The 17295-nt window shown below is 55.1% G+C and overlaps 2 protein-coding genes across 9 annotated transcripts in view; both read right to left on the reverse strand.

The window, feature by feature from the left end:
- Positions 1–106: 106 nt before the first annotated feature.
- KNCN (kinocilin) lies at positions 107–5700 on the reverse strand. Its single transcript, XM_027058179.2, has 4 exons — positions 5534–5700; positions 4377–4445; positions 3585–3659; positions 107–2746 (listed from the first exon to the last, which is right to left on the reverse strand). The coding sequence occupies exons 1-4, from the start codon at positions 5682–5684 to the stop codon at positions 2667–2669; spliced, it is 375 nt and encodes a 124-aa protein (XP_026913980.1). The 5' UTR covers positions 5685–5700; the 3' UTR covers positions 107–2666.
- A 5796-nt stretch (positions 5701–11496) lies between these two features.
- MKNK1 (MAPK interacting serine/threonine kinase 1) overlaps positions 11497–17295 on the reverse strand; it is a 41073-nt gene continuing 35274 nt past the window's right edge. For 7 of the 8 annotated variants that reach the window (XM_015070463.3, XM_015070478.3, XM_015070468.3 and 4 more), the window contains 4 exons: positions 16403–16597; positions 15529–15693; positions 14059–14102; positions 11497–12793 (listed from right to left, as the gene is read on the reverse strand). In XM_015070463.3, coding sequence (XP_014925949.2) covers positions 12565–12793; positions 14059–14102; positions 15529–15693; positions 16403–16597 — 633 coding nt within the window. In that variant the 3' untranslated portion in view covers positions 11497–12564. The remainder of the gene's footprint in view (positions 12794–14058; positions 14103–15528; positions 15694–16402; positions 16598–17295) is intronic. The other variant, XM_015070485.3, reaches the window with a different exon arrangement.

Raw genomic sequence — 17295 nt, forward strand, 5'->3', positions numbered from 1 at the left:
CCAGGTTAACTCCAGCTCAACCTTCAGAGTGCAGATGGGACATCACTTCCCTCAGGTCGGCTTCCTTAAACCCCCAAACCAGCAGGTGAGATCAGGTGTCCAGATCTGTATCCTCCAACTTTCTTCCTGGAGCACCAGCATCATTACCCCCTGTGGGGTCAGCCAGGCACAGCCACAGTTGAGGGTTGTCAGACAGAACTGATTTCATTTATTGAACAGACCACTGGAAGAGCTCGGTCCAATGACCTGTCCATGCCCACTCCCACTGAAATACTGGAGGGTTCTGGAGCTGCTCAGAGGTGAGAGGGCACTTCCTCCCTAACACTACCCACCACACCACCCTGCCTACTTGGCCCAAACTCACCTTCCAAAGGGGGTGAAGGCATGAGCTCCACACGGACCACTCCTGTGACCAGGTTGAGGGGGTGGGGGCATTGGGGTGCAGTATGCACTTGGGATGATGTATCTGGACATTCACTTAGACTGGGGGACAGGCAGTCTCGGGGTTTCAGGCCCTGAAGACTCCCACAGTTTCAAGGGTCCTTTGGACCTCTGCCTAGTTCTTCCCCAGTGGACATAGCCCTTGCCTTTTTATGTGTTCATTCCTTACTTTATTCTGCTCTGATCCCCATACCACTCTGTGCCGGGCTCTGCCAGGCATTGAAGATGCAATAGCCCTGCCTTGGGGAGATCGTGTTGGGGAAGCGTTGGTGGTGGGCCAAGGGCTACCACCCTCCTCACAGCCCAGGTTCCACTTCCCCCCTTCCCACCCCTTCCACCCATGGGCATCTTTCAGGGTGCTTCAGGTAAGGATTAAAGATGGGCAGGAGGAAGGGTTTCCTTATTGAGCAAGGAGGGGCCGCTGGGCCCAAGTTATGTTGATGATAATGATGTTGAGGGAGTGGAGAAGGGTAAGTGATCAGGCAGGAGGGAGGTGGAGGGGAGGGAAATAGAAGGAGGGGGACTTCCCTCAGGCTGGAGGAACCACAGGCTCCACAACTGGCCAGCATTTATGAGTGGAGGTCTGTCCCACTCTGGTCAGGGAGCTGGTCTCTGTGCCAAGGACAGCAGAGGGTAGAGCCTTGGGTGGGGAGAGAGGAGCCCTGACTATAAGGCCTGGCTGCACATCCTCTCACCGTGGGACTCGATGAGTCCTTTTTTCTGGAGGGCCTCAGCTTTCCCATCCGTACAATGAAGTGGCCTCTCCCACTTTTGGTTTGGTTTTGCAACGTCTGCTGGGTACCTGTGTGCCTGGTCCTCTGGCCCCTGCTTTTGAGAGGAAGAAGGTGACAAAGACCACTCAGAATGATATGGGCTGTGGGAGCACAGCACAGTCAGGGGAGGCTTCTGAGAGGAGGTGTCATCTGCACTGGTCCTTGAAGAATGAGACTCTTCCTAGCTTGTCCTCTGCTCACAAACATGAACAGAGGCCACATGGAGCAGATGTCTCTGTAGAGGTCAAACACCTGCTCCACCTTGAGGGTGTAGGTGAGTGAGGAGTGGTGTGGAGGGAGGCACAATGTGTTCTGCATAGCCACACACACGTGGGCCAGGTCCTCCTTGCCCCAAACCACAAAGATACATGGGGCCTTGATGTGACTCTCCAGGGAAAGATTGGGGAATTGTTTTTGTGTTAAATTGATGCCACTAACATTTATTGAGCACCTACTGTGTACCCTGACAGTAACTGGAAAAGGCCAACGCACAGTAGGTTTCAGTAGGATTAATAATTGTTCTATGAAAAAGGAGACTTCAGCCTGCCTGGACCCCGTGGAGGGAGAGAGGCACGGGCTGCAGGAAGATGATGGGGAGGGTGTTGTGTTAAGGGGATCCTTGGAACTGTGCCTTCCAAGGTGAGGGCTTTGGATAGGCAGAGAGGAGTAGGGGGCCTCCAGGAGAACACAAGACAAAGCGTGGAGGCTGGAATATTTGAGATTGTTCAGCAGCGGTGAGAGGGTAGGGGACAAGAGGGAAGGCTGGAGGTCTTGTCTGGGGTGAGATCACAAAAAGCCTTGGATGGTGGAGTCACACACAAGAGTCTCAGGACAGTTCTCAGTTCAGGAGCCATCTCCTCCTGGAAGCCTCTAGGTCACTGCCTTACCTGGGCCCCTGTCCCAGCATGACTATTTTGTTTGTCTAGGACATGCTCCTGTCTGGTTTGCTATTGCTGAAAGCCTGTACCTAAGGAGTGGCCCAAAGTTTTTGATATCCAGAAAGAATCTGTTCCAGCCCTTCTATCTAGCCAGTGAGCTCTAGAAGCCCAGGGCCAAGCCTCAGCGGCTGAGGGGATCCTGTCTGTGGCTCCTGTCAGCCTGTGGTTCATTTCTGTGGCCAGGCTGGAGCAAGGGCCTGAGGTACCTCTGGCCCCCAATTCCAGAGAAACCAGTCAGTAGATCAAAAAGGGAAGCCTGCTGAGCTGCAGTCCAGAGAGAAAATCCACATCAAAAACCTGATACAAGGGTCCCCTGTGGAACCTCCAGTGACACCTTTGCTTCAGGCCCTGCTCTCGGCCACGTGGGATCCATTTTCAAGAGCTTTGCTCAGGTGGATGCATGTCTGGTGTCTCCAGGGCCTGGTTCACCTCTGGTTCGGACCCAGGAGGGCTCTGAGATCAGGGTAGCAGGCAAAGAGGGAGAGAGGGTAGGGGGTAACCCCTCAGCCCTGCCTCAGCCCTCCGCAGTTCCCCGGCCCCCTGGCTTCAGCTTCTCCAGTGTTCTGCTCACAGTGGACAGGCTGCTTCGGGCTCCTGGGGAAGAGACCAGCACAGGGCTGCCTGAGTAGACAGATTCCGGATCAGAGCAACCCAGAGGGACCAGTGGGGAGAGAGGGGAGTCCCAGGGACAGTTTCAGCTGAATTTAAAGAGGCACGGATGGTCAGAATGGCTCTTCAAGAGGACAGCAGCATGGTGGGGGCAGTTACAGGCAGGACTCGGGGCTGGCTGCCTGGTTTCAGTTCTGGCCCCACCACTTCCTAGCTGCCTTACTTAATCTCTCTGTGCCTCAGTTGCCCCATATATAAAGTGGGCCTAATTACAGTACCTCCCTCATGTGGCTGTTTTGAGAATGGAACAAATTAATATATGTAAAGTGTTTGGAGCAGGGTCTGGAATGGGGCCTTTTGCTGGGATTAGGCATCCCACCACTGGCAGTAGATGCTGTGGGCGAGGCCCATCTTTGAGAAACTCAGAATTTTCTCTAGAAAAATTTTCACTGCCCTAGAATTTTCCAGTGTGTGGAGGTAGGGGAGGAGGAAGATGTTCCATTTCAGTTACCAGCTCTGAGAGTTGGATTCCATCATGGGAGAAGAGAGTGAGAAAACATAAACTGAGACATGGGACCAAGGGTCAGTCCCAGTGTCCATGCCGGGCACCACAGACAAGCCCTGAGGTCAAACAGGAGCCTGGCTCAGCTTGGAGCGAGAAGGGTTTTGACCAAACACATGGAAGAACTGGCTAACTCTGCTGGCTCCCGGTCACTGGGGACACCCCTTCTGCATGTCCCTCAAGGCTTCTCCCTGGGCCCCCCAGAGCTGCTCAGCCAGAGAGCAGAGGTGGAAGATGGATTCTGGAGTTTTTAAAACTTACCCTCTTTATTGCCATTGGTGCTGGATCTTCCCTCCCCATGGTCTGGCCCCGGGTGGGGGTGAATTCTCAGGCTCCCTGCATGATAAGATCACCCCAAGCCCCCTGGTTACTAAGCCATTCTCAGATCAAGTCCTGCTTTGGGAAGGGAAGACCTGCCTGTTGTCTCATCTCCATCCCTGCTGCTGTCTTCACTCCACCACATTCCTTTAGGCCTCTCACATGATCTGGGCTGGTTTGGGAGTGGAGATGGGAGAAATGGGCCCTTGAAGGGGAAGATGGCAAACTTTTTGAGGAGGTGAGGGTCGTGAGGAGAACTAGGGATATGGAAAGCCTCCCAGGATTGATGGAGATGGTAGCATGTATGTGGGGAGCTGAGATGAATTGAGGAGCTATACAGGGGTCCTGAGGTCTTAGGGGAGGTAGAGGGTTTTTATGGGGGCTAAGGAATGAAATGCACTTATCTGGAGATCTCGGAGGCTTTACGGGAGTTGGAGGCTCCCTCCGGGGAGATGGGAGTTCTAGGTGCTCTGAGCTGGTTCAGGCACCTTTGGAGCAGGCAACAGGCTGGAGTCTGTTACACCGTAGTCATGGCAATACCAAAACACACACACATACACACACACACACACACACACACACACACACACACACAGCAACTAACACACACAGCCAGGATCAGTCACACACAGGGTCTCAGTTCTGCCCCACAGTGGGCCACAGACTTACACACAATGGGTCTCACACAACAGTCCTTGGAAGAGGGCTCTGCTGGGTGCTGGGGAGAGGACTCACCTATGGTGGGCAGGATGTGGTCCAGGTTGAACCGAGCCTTTAGAAAGGGGTAGGCCAAGATGAGGAACCCTGAGAAGAGAGACACAGAGGGGTTCTGTGATGGGGAAGGGGCCTGGTTAGTGCAGGCTGCATGGGGCTGTGGGTAGGCTGTGAGCCTGGGGGTGGTTTATGAGGGTAATATGGATGGGCATGGGAGGAGCATGAGTGTGCAGGTTGGGACTGTGAGTGCATAAATGTGAGCCTGTGGGAGTTTAGGGGGGCGGCTCCCCATCACCCAGCCCTAAGAGGGGGCAGGGAGTAGTGCCTCTTTGGAGAAGGGGCTACAGGCTGTGAAAGCCCGGGCTCCCGGCTCCAGCCTTCCCAGGTGCTAAGCATGTTCTCAGCTGGCTGGAAGTGGGCCCAGCTACATCACCACCACCACCACTCCTCTGCCCCAGTCTGCCCCAAGCCCGGGAGCTTCTTAGCATGCTCCTTCCCACCCAGACCTGTGGATGGGTTAGCAGAAGAGTGGACCCTGCCCTGCCCACCTGCATTTCATCCCCAGACCAAGTGTCTGTGGCTCTTGGCAGGAGTTTGCAGGTACAGATGCCAAGAACCCACCCTTCTGGTGCTTCTGGCTCTGCTTTTGGCCCAGGGTGGTGGACTGGGGAGGGACAGTACTCAGCATCAGTGCAGGGATATCAGTGGGACTGGCCCAGATAGAGAGATGGATGGATGCCTGGACAGATAGACAGATGCCCTGCCAAGAAATACCAGGAGAGAAAAAGAAACGCTTTGAGTTGGATCCTCTCTTGGCTCACAGAGTGTCCCACTGAGACCTCCGTCCTCTTTTACCTGCCCCCTGTCAACCCACCCTCAATAGGCTTATGAATTCCACCAAAAACCCAAGAGCCCAGGGCTTGGGACTAGAGGGCCAGAGGGGAGCAGCCAGAGAGGAGCATGACGACCAGCTCCCTTCTCCCAGTCTCCCTACCCCAGGCAGAAGGAAGCTTACTCCAACCCTCCCCTGCCTCCCTGCGCCCCCGACGGCTGCTTTGCTCACATCTCTTTAGCTTCTGTGGTCCCCAACCAATTCCTAGTAAACCAACCCTTGCCTCCATTTCTCATTCACTTGACTATGCCCCCCCGCTCCCCCTCCAAGCCCAGCACCTGCTCACCCAGACTGGCAGCGCCAATAAAGATGCCACCCACGGCGGCTGCAGCTTTGGACACGGACACACCGATGATGATGCTGCCAGCCACCAGGCCGAGGGCCACACAGGCTAGCTGCAGGCAGCGGAAGTCTCTGCTGCTGATGGGGATGTCCATGCAGGCCTACCCAGGGTACTGTCTGCTGCCAGAGGGGCCTGTCCCCAGGAGAGCCCTGGAGGTCTCCGTCCTCTTGGATGTATCTTTGCTGGAGCTCCACCTTCAGAGTGGGAGTTTCTGGGCAGGAAGAGTCGAGGCTAGTAACCCTATCCCACAGCTCTCCCAGGGGCCCCCAGCCGCACCTTGACCTAGGATCCCTGCCAGGTCACCCCAGCCTACTCTTCCTCCCCGGAAGGCCCCTGAATGTGGAGGCCACTCTTGGGACTCCTGCCTGGCCACATCCTGCCTTGGCTGCCAGAGTTCTGGAGAGCCGGGCCTGCTGTACAGGGTTCTCCCCTGTTAGCTTCCTCTTGGGAGAGCTTAGCTTGAGCTCTCCTGCTCAGGATATCCTGCCCTAGCTCCCTGGAACCTGCTTGGCTGCCCCTGGGCCTTGGCCTATTAAAGTTTGGCCTATTAAAGTTTAAAGCAGTGGGGGAGGTTGGTCCAGGGGACACGGGTTTCTCGGAGAAGCGGACAGCAGGGAGGTCCTGAGTTATTCATGAGACTGCAACACGAGCTGCCACCTGTCCCAGATGCCCACGAGGGCACGCAGCCCGGGTTCCACTGCTGGAGGGGGCAGGGTGGACTCGTGGCTTCATGCGGGGTTTAGCAGCCAGGGACGCGAGGAGACTCTCCGGCTACATGCTCAGGGCCCACCCTGCTGTCCTCGGCCATTTGGCACACGAGACCTCTGCTCAGGGACTCGGAGACAGGCACAAGCATGAGACACAGGGGGCCTAGAGGAGGCTCAGAGGCCAGAACAGTGACTGGGACAGGAGGAGAAAAAGAGGTTCACGCTTGCCCCCTTGCTCCTCCCCCCAGCCTGTCAACCTCTGGTCTCCTAAGGGGAGCAAGGCTGAGGGGTCCTGATTTGAGGCTGATCTCAGCGGACCTCCTTCTCCTCAAGTAGGCTTGGTACCCACCCCCCTTTTAGTTGCCAGTGGGCTGGGAGGGATCCCTGGTAGGGGTCTGAGAGGGAAGAGCAGGGGTGGGGAGGCATGAGATAGGAGGAAGATAAATATGGGGAGAGGATTGGCAGGGGTGGAGTGTCAGCAGCCGGGGTCAGGAGATAGGGACATGGCTGGCACCTCTCGACCTCCTCTGCCCGGCCTATCTGACCTACTTGCAGTACCCACCAGTTAGAGGCTGGGCATTTGTAGCCCTATCCCACCCCAGACACAGCCCTCACCACTGACTGCAGTCTCTGGGCCTTTGTGGATAAGGACCTCCCCGATCCCAGAATCTGGGCCTGCTTCTATGCCTGGACCTAGGCACCTGGGCACTGTTCCCAGGGTCCCATCACTGGCCCCACTGGCCTCTCTTTGTGTGCCTCTGTCTCCCTGATGATGTCTGCCACCCAGCATAGCCAGGCCAAGGTCCTCCACCTCCATAGCTACCTCCTGCCCCTTGCTCTTCCCCTTCTCTGCTGCTGCCTTCTGCTGAATGTCTGCTTAGCTGTCTGGAGAGCGCCTCCTTCCTGCAGGACCCTGCTTGGCCAGCCCATGCTCTGTGGAGCTGTTCCTGACCATGCCTGAGGCGGGGTGGGGGTGGGGGGGCGCCGCCTACCGCTGCTCCTGTGTCCCCCATGCTGAAGTGCCCACCATCTGACCTCATCCTCTGTCTCCTCTGTGGACTGTGAGCCCCTCAAGGGCAGACTCAGAGTGAGCTCCACAGAATGCCATGGCTAGAAGGGACTCGGGCGAGGCTTCTGAACAAAAGGTAGAGTTCAGGGAGGGCTTAGACCTGCACGACCACCTCAGGTCCTCAAAGAGGAAGGCTACAGGCACCCTGGGACCTCTGCCTCTAACAAGGGGCTTTTCTTGGGTGGGGGTGGGGGCCTGAGAAGGCCAGGGTCACCTGACTGAGCTTCAGCTGAGGGAAGGCACTGCCAGGAGGCTGGAGAGAAGCCTGAGGCAAAGACAGGTGTGAACTCAAAGGCACATAGAGAGGAGGGGTGACTGCAGAGCACCAGGGGGCCCCAGGCTGTGTCCCTGGGCCCCAGAAGAGGAAGCCCCCGGAGGTGGGCATTCCCCAGTTACAGCAGCTGCTGCCAACGTTCTCTGTGCTTCTCTCCAGGATGAGGTCTGATTATTCCTCTAATTAGGCATCAAATGACAGCCCATGTCTCTGTCACACATAATTGACCCCCCCACTTACTAGTTTTAGAAGGAGCTGTCAAAATAATTGTTTATGAAAATGTGTTCTGAGATTTTGAGCTTTGGGAATCTCAAAGCCCTCACCCCCATTAAGTGTTTGCATAACTCAGGCTGGGCAGGGTGTAAAGCCAAGGGCGGCTCCCACGCCGTCAGCGAGACGGGCACCTCACACTGTGGGTTTTGGGCCAGCCACTCCACCGCCTGAACCTCACTTTGCCCATCTGGTGAAGGGGGATGGGGATGGCAGAGGCTGGAGTCAGGAGGGCCTGCACATTGTGAGTTTCAGCTTCCAGAAGAATACTCTGACCTCTAAAAACTGGAGACCAAAGCTAAATTAGAGGGTTTGGTGTTTTTGTTTTTGTTTTTTTGACATTGTAAATTCCTCAGGGCACAAAGTCAGAGGAGGAAATACAGAGGAGAGACACATGAAGCTATTATCAGTTACAAGATCACAGAACTACAAATCCATGCAAGTTCCTTTATAGAACAGATGGGGAGACTGAGGCATGGGGAAAGGAAGGGTTGCCCCAGAGACCTTGACAGAACCTGTGTCCAGATTCCCGGCTCAGCTCAGAAGTACTCTAGCATTTCTTTGTCTCTGAATTTCTAAATTGTCTTATTTGAGGTGGGAGGAATTGGCAACCCCACCATCAGAGGGAGGCACTGTGTTCAGTCAAGGCCTCCATTTTTTCCATCACGACAGGGGAGTGTCATTAAAGGCTTCTTAAAACCTTTGGATGCCCATTCATCCATTGGTTATCTTAAAACCTTTGTGACGCCCACTGTTCCATTGATTAGAAATATAGAGAGGAAGGCTTGCCAATTCTTTCCTCAATATAGGCTGTTTCATCTGTGAAAAAGAAAATACAAGCCTGTCCTTGGGGGATGTGTTTCCCACAATAGGTAAGGAGATGGAGGTCCAAGTCACTAGAGACTGATCACCCCACCTGTTCCCCACCCTGCGAGCATCAGAGCCCTCCTCACTGAAGTCTGGGTCCCCCAGGCCTCTGGACTCGGGGGCTGTATAGGCAATGGGTCATCTCTGTCTCTGGGCAAGGCTGGGGTTGGAGTGCCTGCCTCTGCTCCTTCTTTCCCAGAGGTGCCAAGTCCAAGGCTGGCCTGGGGTGGGGAGGAAGAGTGGGTGGAAGGCCTCAGTGTGGTTTAGTTCTGTTTATTTTCCTTGAGAGGTGAGGACCCTGGAAAAGAGCGTGATTAATGCACTGATCCCCTGGGGGACGGGCAGCTTTCCCAGACTGTTCAGAAGCTAAACTCCGGGGAAGTGGCTTCCAAGGCAACTGCTACCATGGCAACAAGAGTGCCAGCCGTGGGGGGACCTTGCTCCTCGCTCCCCTCCAGACCTAAGCAGCTGGAGCAGTTGGCACGGGACCAGGGCACTGCTGTTCGTGGAACAGGGGCTTTGGGCCAGGAGGGAGGAGGGTGCCCCAGAGCTCAGGCAGGTGGACACCCACAGGGAGAAACACTTGGCCCCTATGCCCAGGGCCCAAACTAGGGGTCAGATAGGAGTCTTGCTAACTAGATTTGAGGCAGGAGACCTGAGGTCTAGGACATGCCGGCTGGCTGGGACCATCTTTCTCCTAAGGCCCAGTCCAAGCCTGAGCCCTAGAGCTAGGGGACTGGCCACCCAGTTAAAGGCCTCAGAGCCCCCCTCAGTGTGTCTGCCATGCGTCTCTGCCCAGCAGAGCCAGGTACATGGCCTGGGCCTCAGAAAGGGCAGGGACTTCCCAAGGCCACCTAGTGAACAGTAGCAGAAGGACTAGAACATAGGACCCCTGAAATCCCCAAACTCAGACTTGCTCTGGGCACCACAGCAGCCCCTTGGGGACAGGGACCCCAGCCCCGAGGGGCAGAGCAGCCTGTCAGTAGGAGGAGGACCCCACAAAGGGCTAGAAGCCAGACCCACCTGGAAAGCCCAGATCCGTCTCCACCCACACAAGCCAAGGAAAGGGGGAAAGCTCATCTCCCTCACTGGCACCGAGTGGAATAATTCTGCCCTAGGAGATGGCAATAAAAACAACTACAACTATCACAGCCAACCTATACTGCGTACTTGCTGCGTGTGCCTGGAACTGCTCTAATACTTTGTTAATCAATCCACAATTTCACAACAGCACCAAGAGGTGAGCAGCCCCAATTTTTGGTTGAAGAAACTGCCGCCCAGGGCAGGAACTTGCCCAGGGCACAAAGCTAGTTAAGTAGCAGGGCTGGGACTTGAACCCCTGCAGTGCAGCTCTGGATCTCAAGTCTCTCTTGGGAGAATTCCATCTCTGTCTTCCTACCTATACAGCAAAGTAATTTTTTCCTTTCTCTGCTCAGTTCTAAGTCGGGTAACATAATGGTACTGTACCTCATATGAAAATTAAATGAGATAATGCCTAGAACTTTCTCTGCAAGCAGCTGTTCCTTAGTAAGCACACAATAATGCCAGCAAAACCAAAGTAGGCACTGTAGCATTTAAAAGCAGAGCCGTGAAGGAGGAGGGGGGCCTTGCCGGTTGGACTGGGGTGGGAAGGCAGGCTTGTAGAGGGCACAGCACAGCCTGAGCAAAGGCCTGGAGGCACGAGAGCCGGCTGGAGCTACATGCAGCTTGGAGTCGGGGGCGCTTGGTCCAGGAAGCCCCTGGAAGTCCCATCCCAGCTGGCCAACCTGAAGGACTGACTGGGCTGGTGCTGTAGTTGGACAAAACTCGTATCATGGCTCTAAGCCCCCAGGGACTGGGAGACTTTGGGCCCAAAGGCTCCGATTCTGCAGGCCTGTTTCTCTAGCCCATCTCACTTCAGGTAGAAGACAGGATGTGAGGGTGGTAAGTTACTGGGAAGGGAAGACAGTCAACAGAAAGTACGTCAGCATCAACACGGAAGCACCCACACTGCAGGAGAGCCCCTGGAATGAGGAGCTCCCGATCCCATCACCCCTCTCTGCTCTCCATGGGGAGAAAATCTGCCAGCAGCACCTTGTGCACTGCCCTGACCCCTCGGACCTCCCCCTTGCCGCCCCCTTCCCACCCCTGCCCTCTCCAGTGTGGCTCTGAGGATGACACGGGACGAAGCACAGGAAAGCCCTTTTGCACAATGGACACAAGAGCCATGGCTGTGAGGTGCCAGTTTTCTTTGTTCCAAGTCTGGCACAGTCCGGAGCACACAACACCCCCACAACAGATCCTTGAGAAAGGCTTAGTGCTGCTCCAGACAGATGGGAGCTTTGTTCCTGCCTGGGTGGGGTAGCTGGCCTGGGCACAGAGCACATCTAATAAAATACTTTTTGAAGACGGCTTGTGTAATGGTTACTGATAGGCACCTCTTCCATCTGATGAGGAGACCCTAGGGGGCAAAGGCTGCTTCTCACTCATCTCTGGGTCCAGGCACAGAACAGGAGATTGACAAATGCTGATGAACTTCATTTCTTCGCGTAAAAAGGAAGAGCAATGTTATCTCCTTCACCTGTGTCGCGGGTCCAATGAGGGGCTAGATTGAGAGGTCCCAGATTGAGAGGTCCCACCAGGCGCACCTTCTCGGCACAGGGCTGGACTCGGCCCCTCTCCAGGAGGCCTGTCTCCTCAGGTTTACAGGGGCAGAAAGGACCATCAAGAAGGCCACAGCTAAAATTTAAAACAGTTTTATTAAAACAAGCACATTGTATAATAGCATTGTCGTTTGGTGTAAATGTCTTGTCTGACTTGTACAAATCGATTTTCTCTAGGTAGCTGCGCAGCCCAGCTTATCTGACGCCGGATGTGCCTTCACTCTCCGGCAGCAGGCACCCGCGCCGCCTCCGATCTGGTGCCACGTCAGGCGCACGGCTCCTTCTAACTGCCCTGGACTGATGCTGCCCTCCAGCAGACACAGCCTCCAAGTCACGCATCATCTCAACAGCTTAAAACCAGTTAGAATAATAGGAAACAGCTGATTAAAACCTTTCACATGCATGGACATTTGAGGAAGAGCGAGCCATTACGTGCTCTGGAAAATCCACGGGCTCGCAGTGGGAGTTGAAAGTCCCATCTTTGCTGGAAGTGCATGGTTAAAAAAAAACATTTTTTTAAATGAAATAATACGGACTTCAGCAGCAATCCCAAACAAGGAAGGGGATGATAAATGAGGGACACGTTTTGGTCCCAGCAAAGAAAGATTATGTGCTTCTCCAGCGCTACAGACTGGAAGACTGATCTGGCCTCCTGAACGCAGAAGGCTCCCTGCCCTCTCCTGAAGTGAGGGGATGGCTTTGTTCAGCCAGGGGAGGACATCCGGAGGACAGAGGAAGGTGGAAGGACCGGGGGGGGGGGGGGGGGGGGGTGACAGTGCAAAGAGAAGAGAGAGCTTCTGTCAACTGCTGCTTCTCAAGGCTGGCTCCCTGAAGGCTGCAGCCCCAGCCGCCACTGCCGCCTGCTGCCCAGGAGAGCAGGCTGCATCCTGGATCCGCAGGCGGGTGAGCAGGTGGGCAGGAGCCCAGCAGAGATGTCCCTGCTGCAGGCGATTATGCAAAGTGACAAGTGATTGCTTTCCTTTTCAAAGACAACCCCTTTGGAAAGAGCTTTTTCCTTGAGGACTCTGGGGAAATGGGGGGTTGGGTGGCCTGGACGGAGCCACAGAGCAGCTCGCTCTACTTGCTCTGCAGACTTTGGCCAAGCCCGGGCAGGCTGAGGTCCTGGAGGTTGTGGCTGGAGTGGGTCAGAGTGTGGTGGGAGTTGGACACAGTTCCAGGTCATCACTGCGGCCTGCCTGGGCCAGGGCCCTCCGCCGGGCCAGGCGTGACTTGCATGGAGGAGAAAGCCTCACCGAGCACAAGCCCTCAGCCAGGGACTCCTCTGCCAGCTCGTCTTCCTCGCGCTGAGAAAGCTGGCGGTTAAGGGCGATGGCCTCGGCCGCGAAGAGTGTCAGGTCCATCGTGCTGCTATTTCTAGAGGGGCGGGCAGCACAGAGCAGAGGGAAGAGGGGCTCAGCGCCCTGGCTGGCTGCCTCCCAGACCCCCGGCAGCTTTTTCTGGGTGGCTTCCCCCAGAAGTCATTCTTGCCCGGGTTCAGAATCTGATTTCACTGAGGCTGGAATGGTTTTGAGCCTCAACTACAGTCCTAAGACTTCAGAGTTGGGACAAATGCCCCCTTCTATTCAGAACACCCTCCTCTGAGCTCTCATGCTCCACACCCAGCTCTCCCAGAGGAAAGGCGCGGCACACGAAGTACGCACCCATATATCCCCTCTCCCCTGTCAGGGCATAGAGCGCCAAGAGCAGGGGCTGTGCCTTTATGTCTGTGTCCCCAGGGCTCAGCTCAGGGCTAGCCTACAGCAGGCACCGTGGGTCTACCAAATACATCCTCTAAGGTGGACCAGAGGTTTGGAGCCTCAAGGCCCCTGGACACAGCTCTAGAGAATCAGCTAGGAACCAAGCTGGGCAGTAGCATTCTGGCTCACATGAATGGAGACTACAGTGGTGTAAGACCTCCCTGTGTGACTCCCAGAAACTGGTCATGAGGTTGGTTCCTGGAGGGGTCCCCACAACGTGGTAGCCCTGGTCCTTTGGGAATAGGGCAGTGCTCACTAGGAACATGACCTAGTGTTAAAAGGACTAGAGTCCAACAGATCCGGGTTCAAAGTCCAACTCCCAAGGCTACTGTGTGGCCCTGAGTAAGTTACCATAATCTCTCTGCTCTCAGTTTTCTCATCCACAATATGGGGGTAATAGGTAAACCTCTCTTTTAAATTTATCCTACAGATTATGAATAGCATCTCTGCACAGCTCTTAGCAGCATATCTGGCACGTAGTATGTATTTACTTTCCAGTGGCCATTCCTATTGTGCCTAGTGGTGACAGGACAACCCGTCCCAGCACTTTACAGCACCTCCAGCCTGCTACTACAACCAGAGCAGCAGTAGGAAACCCTGGGGTGAATAACCCACAGAGAAGGTCTTTGGACTGTAAATGTTGATTTCTAGTTAGGATGTGAGTGGATATGGAAACAGGTTTTTCTCCTGCAGAGGAGGCCATCAGGTGGCAGAAGAGAAGAGGGGAAAGAGGAAGAGACGTGCAGAGTAGGCAGACTGGGGAGCCCCTCCAGGAGGAGGACACCTGAGCCTAGAGATGGGCTCCCTGTCCCCACCTCCATCCCAATGTGGCTGAAAGTTTGAGGGACAGTCAAAGCCAAAGAAGGGGCATCGGGCATTTACCTCTGGAGGATTCGCGGCGTGGGGAGTCCCCTTTCTGGAGCTTGCTAGAATGGGAAGGACAGATGCGGGGGTAAGCACTGTTCCCTCCCTCAAGAGCTGCCCCTGCCCACCCCAGCACAGGGTGGGTACATTACTAGAGGCTCCTGGCCCAGCACAGAGACTTGGTCGAGCTTGCCTGTGGGGTCAGACCTTCCAAGGAGAGAGCAAGAAAGGCCCAGCTTGAACCCAGCTGCCTCTGCATGGAGAGCCACTCCCTGTGCCTGGCAGAGTCCTAACCTTCCTCCAAGACCCAGCCTGAGGGTCGCTTCCCCTGTGAAGGAAGCATTTATACTCCCACCCATGCCACCTCCCTCCCCCTGTCCCAAGCAGAGGCTGGACCCTTGTCCTTTTGATAAGCATTCGTTACGCTATCACATCATTTATTCCTGTCTCCTTCTTCCCACTAGAACATGAAGACAGGGATTGGGTCTTGCTCATCCCAGGATTGCAGAGTCCGGCATGGGGCAGGTGCTCAGTAAAGACAGCAACTCTTGGGTGGCTGGGAATTAGCCATTCAGAGATTCTTGGATTGGGTACCCCTGTAACATGGGGCTGGCAATGTTTGCTCCCTTCCACTGGCAGGGCCACTGAGGTTGGGTAGGGCCTGGCAGACCAATGACACAGTGAATCACAGGAGGTGTAGCAGACCCCTTAGAGGGGCAGATGTCAGGTACCATGACTAACTGAGGAGGACGGTTAAAAATGTCTCCTGGTAGGGGCGCCTGGGTGGCTCAGTCGGTTAAGCGGCTGACTTCAGCTCAGGTCATGATCTCATAGTTCTGTGAGTTCCAGCCCTGCATCAGGCTGTCTGCTGATGGCACAGAGCCCGCTGCAGATCCTCTGTCTCCCTCTCTCTCTGCCCTTTCCCTGCTCTCGCTCTCTAAAATATAAACAAACATTAAAAAAAATATTTTCTAGTAAGGACTTGGATCTTTAGTTTGGGGAAACCACCACCGTTGCCTTTTAGGCAAGCTGCACTCCAGGACCACATGGAGAACCTATGTGCCCCCAGTGCATCCTCACTGCAAGCAGGGCACCAAGGCCCTGCTTCTGGGCATTCCCAGCTAATGATATGTCTGTATAAGGGGAGGGTACCACAGACCCCAAATGCCAATACCAGACCGTGTGCCTCTGCCAATGGTAGGATGCATGAGCCAAATCCCCCAGAGGCCTCTGTCCATTCCTGAGAGGCATGGGTCAGTTAGGAGCTTCGTCTGAGGCCAAGATTAGAGCCAAGTCTATGACCAGTACGTGGCTCCTTCAGTGGCCAGTTCACTCCACATGTGCAGGGACTGAAGCTGCCGTATAGTCTCCCTCCAGCTGAAGTCAGACACCTGGGCTGCTGTCCTGTACTTGCTCCTATAAAAGCTACCTCATGGCCACACTCCAGGCCCGAGGAGGTGGATGGCCACCCTGCCCTGGGTTACTCACCCCCTGCACCCAGGGGTGCTGCAGAACTTGGGCGGCACTCAGTCTCTGCTTTGCATCTCGAACCAGGAGCTTGGAGATGAGGTCTTTGGCCTCGCTGGAGATGTGTGCCCAGTCCTTGTCAGGAAACTCATACTTGCCTTCCTGGATGCTCTCAAACAGCTTGTTCTAGGTAAAGAAGATTCCTCCTGAGGCCACACTACCAGGGAATAAGCAGGATGTGGCTGCCATTGATTTGGTCACCCCACGTCCCATTGACCTCAGCTGAAGCTGCAACTCAGGGCTTGAGGATGCCACAGGCCAGGGCCCTCCCCGGCTCCCCTGTCCCCACTAAATCATCAGGCCACGCAGAATGCCCCTGGCGGGCACAGATGGCTAGGCCACCTGGGGGGCTAGGTAGGTGACACCTGGGGAAGACCAACTAGGGAACACAGCCCCAATTCCTTAGCCCTTCGTATGGGGCCCCCACAAATGGGTTCCTCGCAACCTGTCTGGTCTCACCTCCCCAACCCTCAACCTTACAATTCTACCCTCCTTCCCTATACACATGCCGCTGTTTCACACCTCTGTGTCTTTGCTGGCGCTGCTGCTTCTGCTTCTATTCCTTGCCCCTCTGTCCCTGGGCTAGACTCATGTTTTAAGACTCAGCTCAGGTATGGTCTTTTCTAACAATCTTCCTCTGAGCTCCCAGCTGGGCTGAGTGCCCCACTGTCTCCCTCTCACCCTGTCACTGGCCCTTGGACAAAAGAGGGAAGGGGCACTATAGACCCCCTTCCAGAGCAGGAACAACCCTCAGCCCAGTCCTGCTGGGCATCCCACAAGCATGCTGATCCCCGCCCAGCAGGCCCTGTGCAGGGCGTACCGGTGCTGTGCTCACCTGGCACACCCTGCAGACCTCTCCCCGGTCCCAGCCACAGTCAGCCCCGCAGTGACCTACAAAGGGGGGGTAGCCACTCAGCATGATGTAGAGGACCACGCCCAGGCTCCACAGGTCACAGCGCTTGTCGTAAAAAGTGGCCTCGTCCCTGAAGACCTCCACCACCTCCGGGGCCATGTATTCTGCGGAACCACACTGTGGGGGCCAAGGTTGGGGAGGGGAAATGGCAGAGAAGGGAGAGGCTTAGTCACAGGGAGAGGAGATGGCGAAGAGCAGAATGAAATGGGACTTGAGCAAGAGGATGGGGTTGCAGAGCAAGAAGCTGTCAGGAAAGCCACCAGAGGGCTCGCCTGATGCCACCAAGGCACTTAGAAAAGCTGGGCCAACTGAACATTTGTAAATGGAATCCTAGCATTCCTCACGATCACATGACCAGTTCCAGGTCACTTATCTTTTCAGGTCCTTCTCCAGTAGGCAGAGGCTCCTGGTCAAGAAGCTGCAGGAGTCTCTCTGCCTCAGCTCTCTGCAGACAGTCACCTAATATACAGGCACCTGGCTGTACCAGGGGCATGGCTCTGGGAGGGGGTCTGTGGACATGTAATCCCATAAGGCAAGAAGTTCTTCAGGTGAAGCCCTGCCAAGCTTCTCTGTCATTTTAGACCAAGGAGGAGTAAGAATTTAGAATTAAGAGTCCATCAAAGCTGGAACAGCTCTTAGAACAAATCCAACCTCCCTGCTTCTCCCATTTATAGATGGGAACACCAAGGACTAGGATGGGGCAGGGATTTGGTTCAAGCACATCAGTGGTAACCAAGTATAAGAATTCAGGATTCCTTCCTCCCATCCTTGCATGGAAAATGCTGATAAAAACAAAACAAATACTTTTTGCTCCC

The sequence above is a fragment of the Acinonyx jubatus genome, chromosome C1, assembly GCF_027475565.1.
Source record: "Acinonyx jubatus isolate Ajub_Pintada_27869175 chromosome C1, VMU_Ajub_asm_v1.0, whole genome shotgun sequence".
NCBI lineage: Eukaryota > Metazoa > Chordata > Mammalia > Carnivora > Felidae > Acinonyx > Acinonyx jubatus.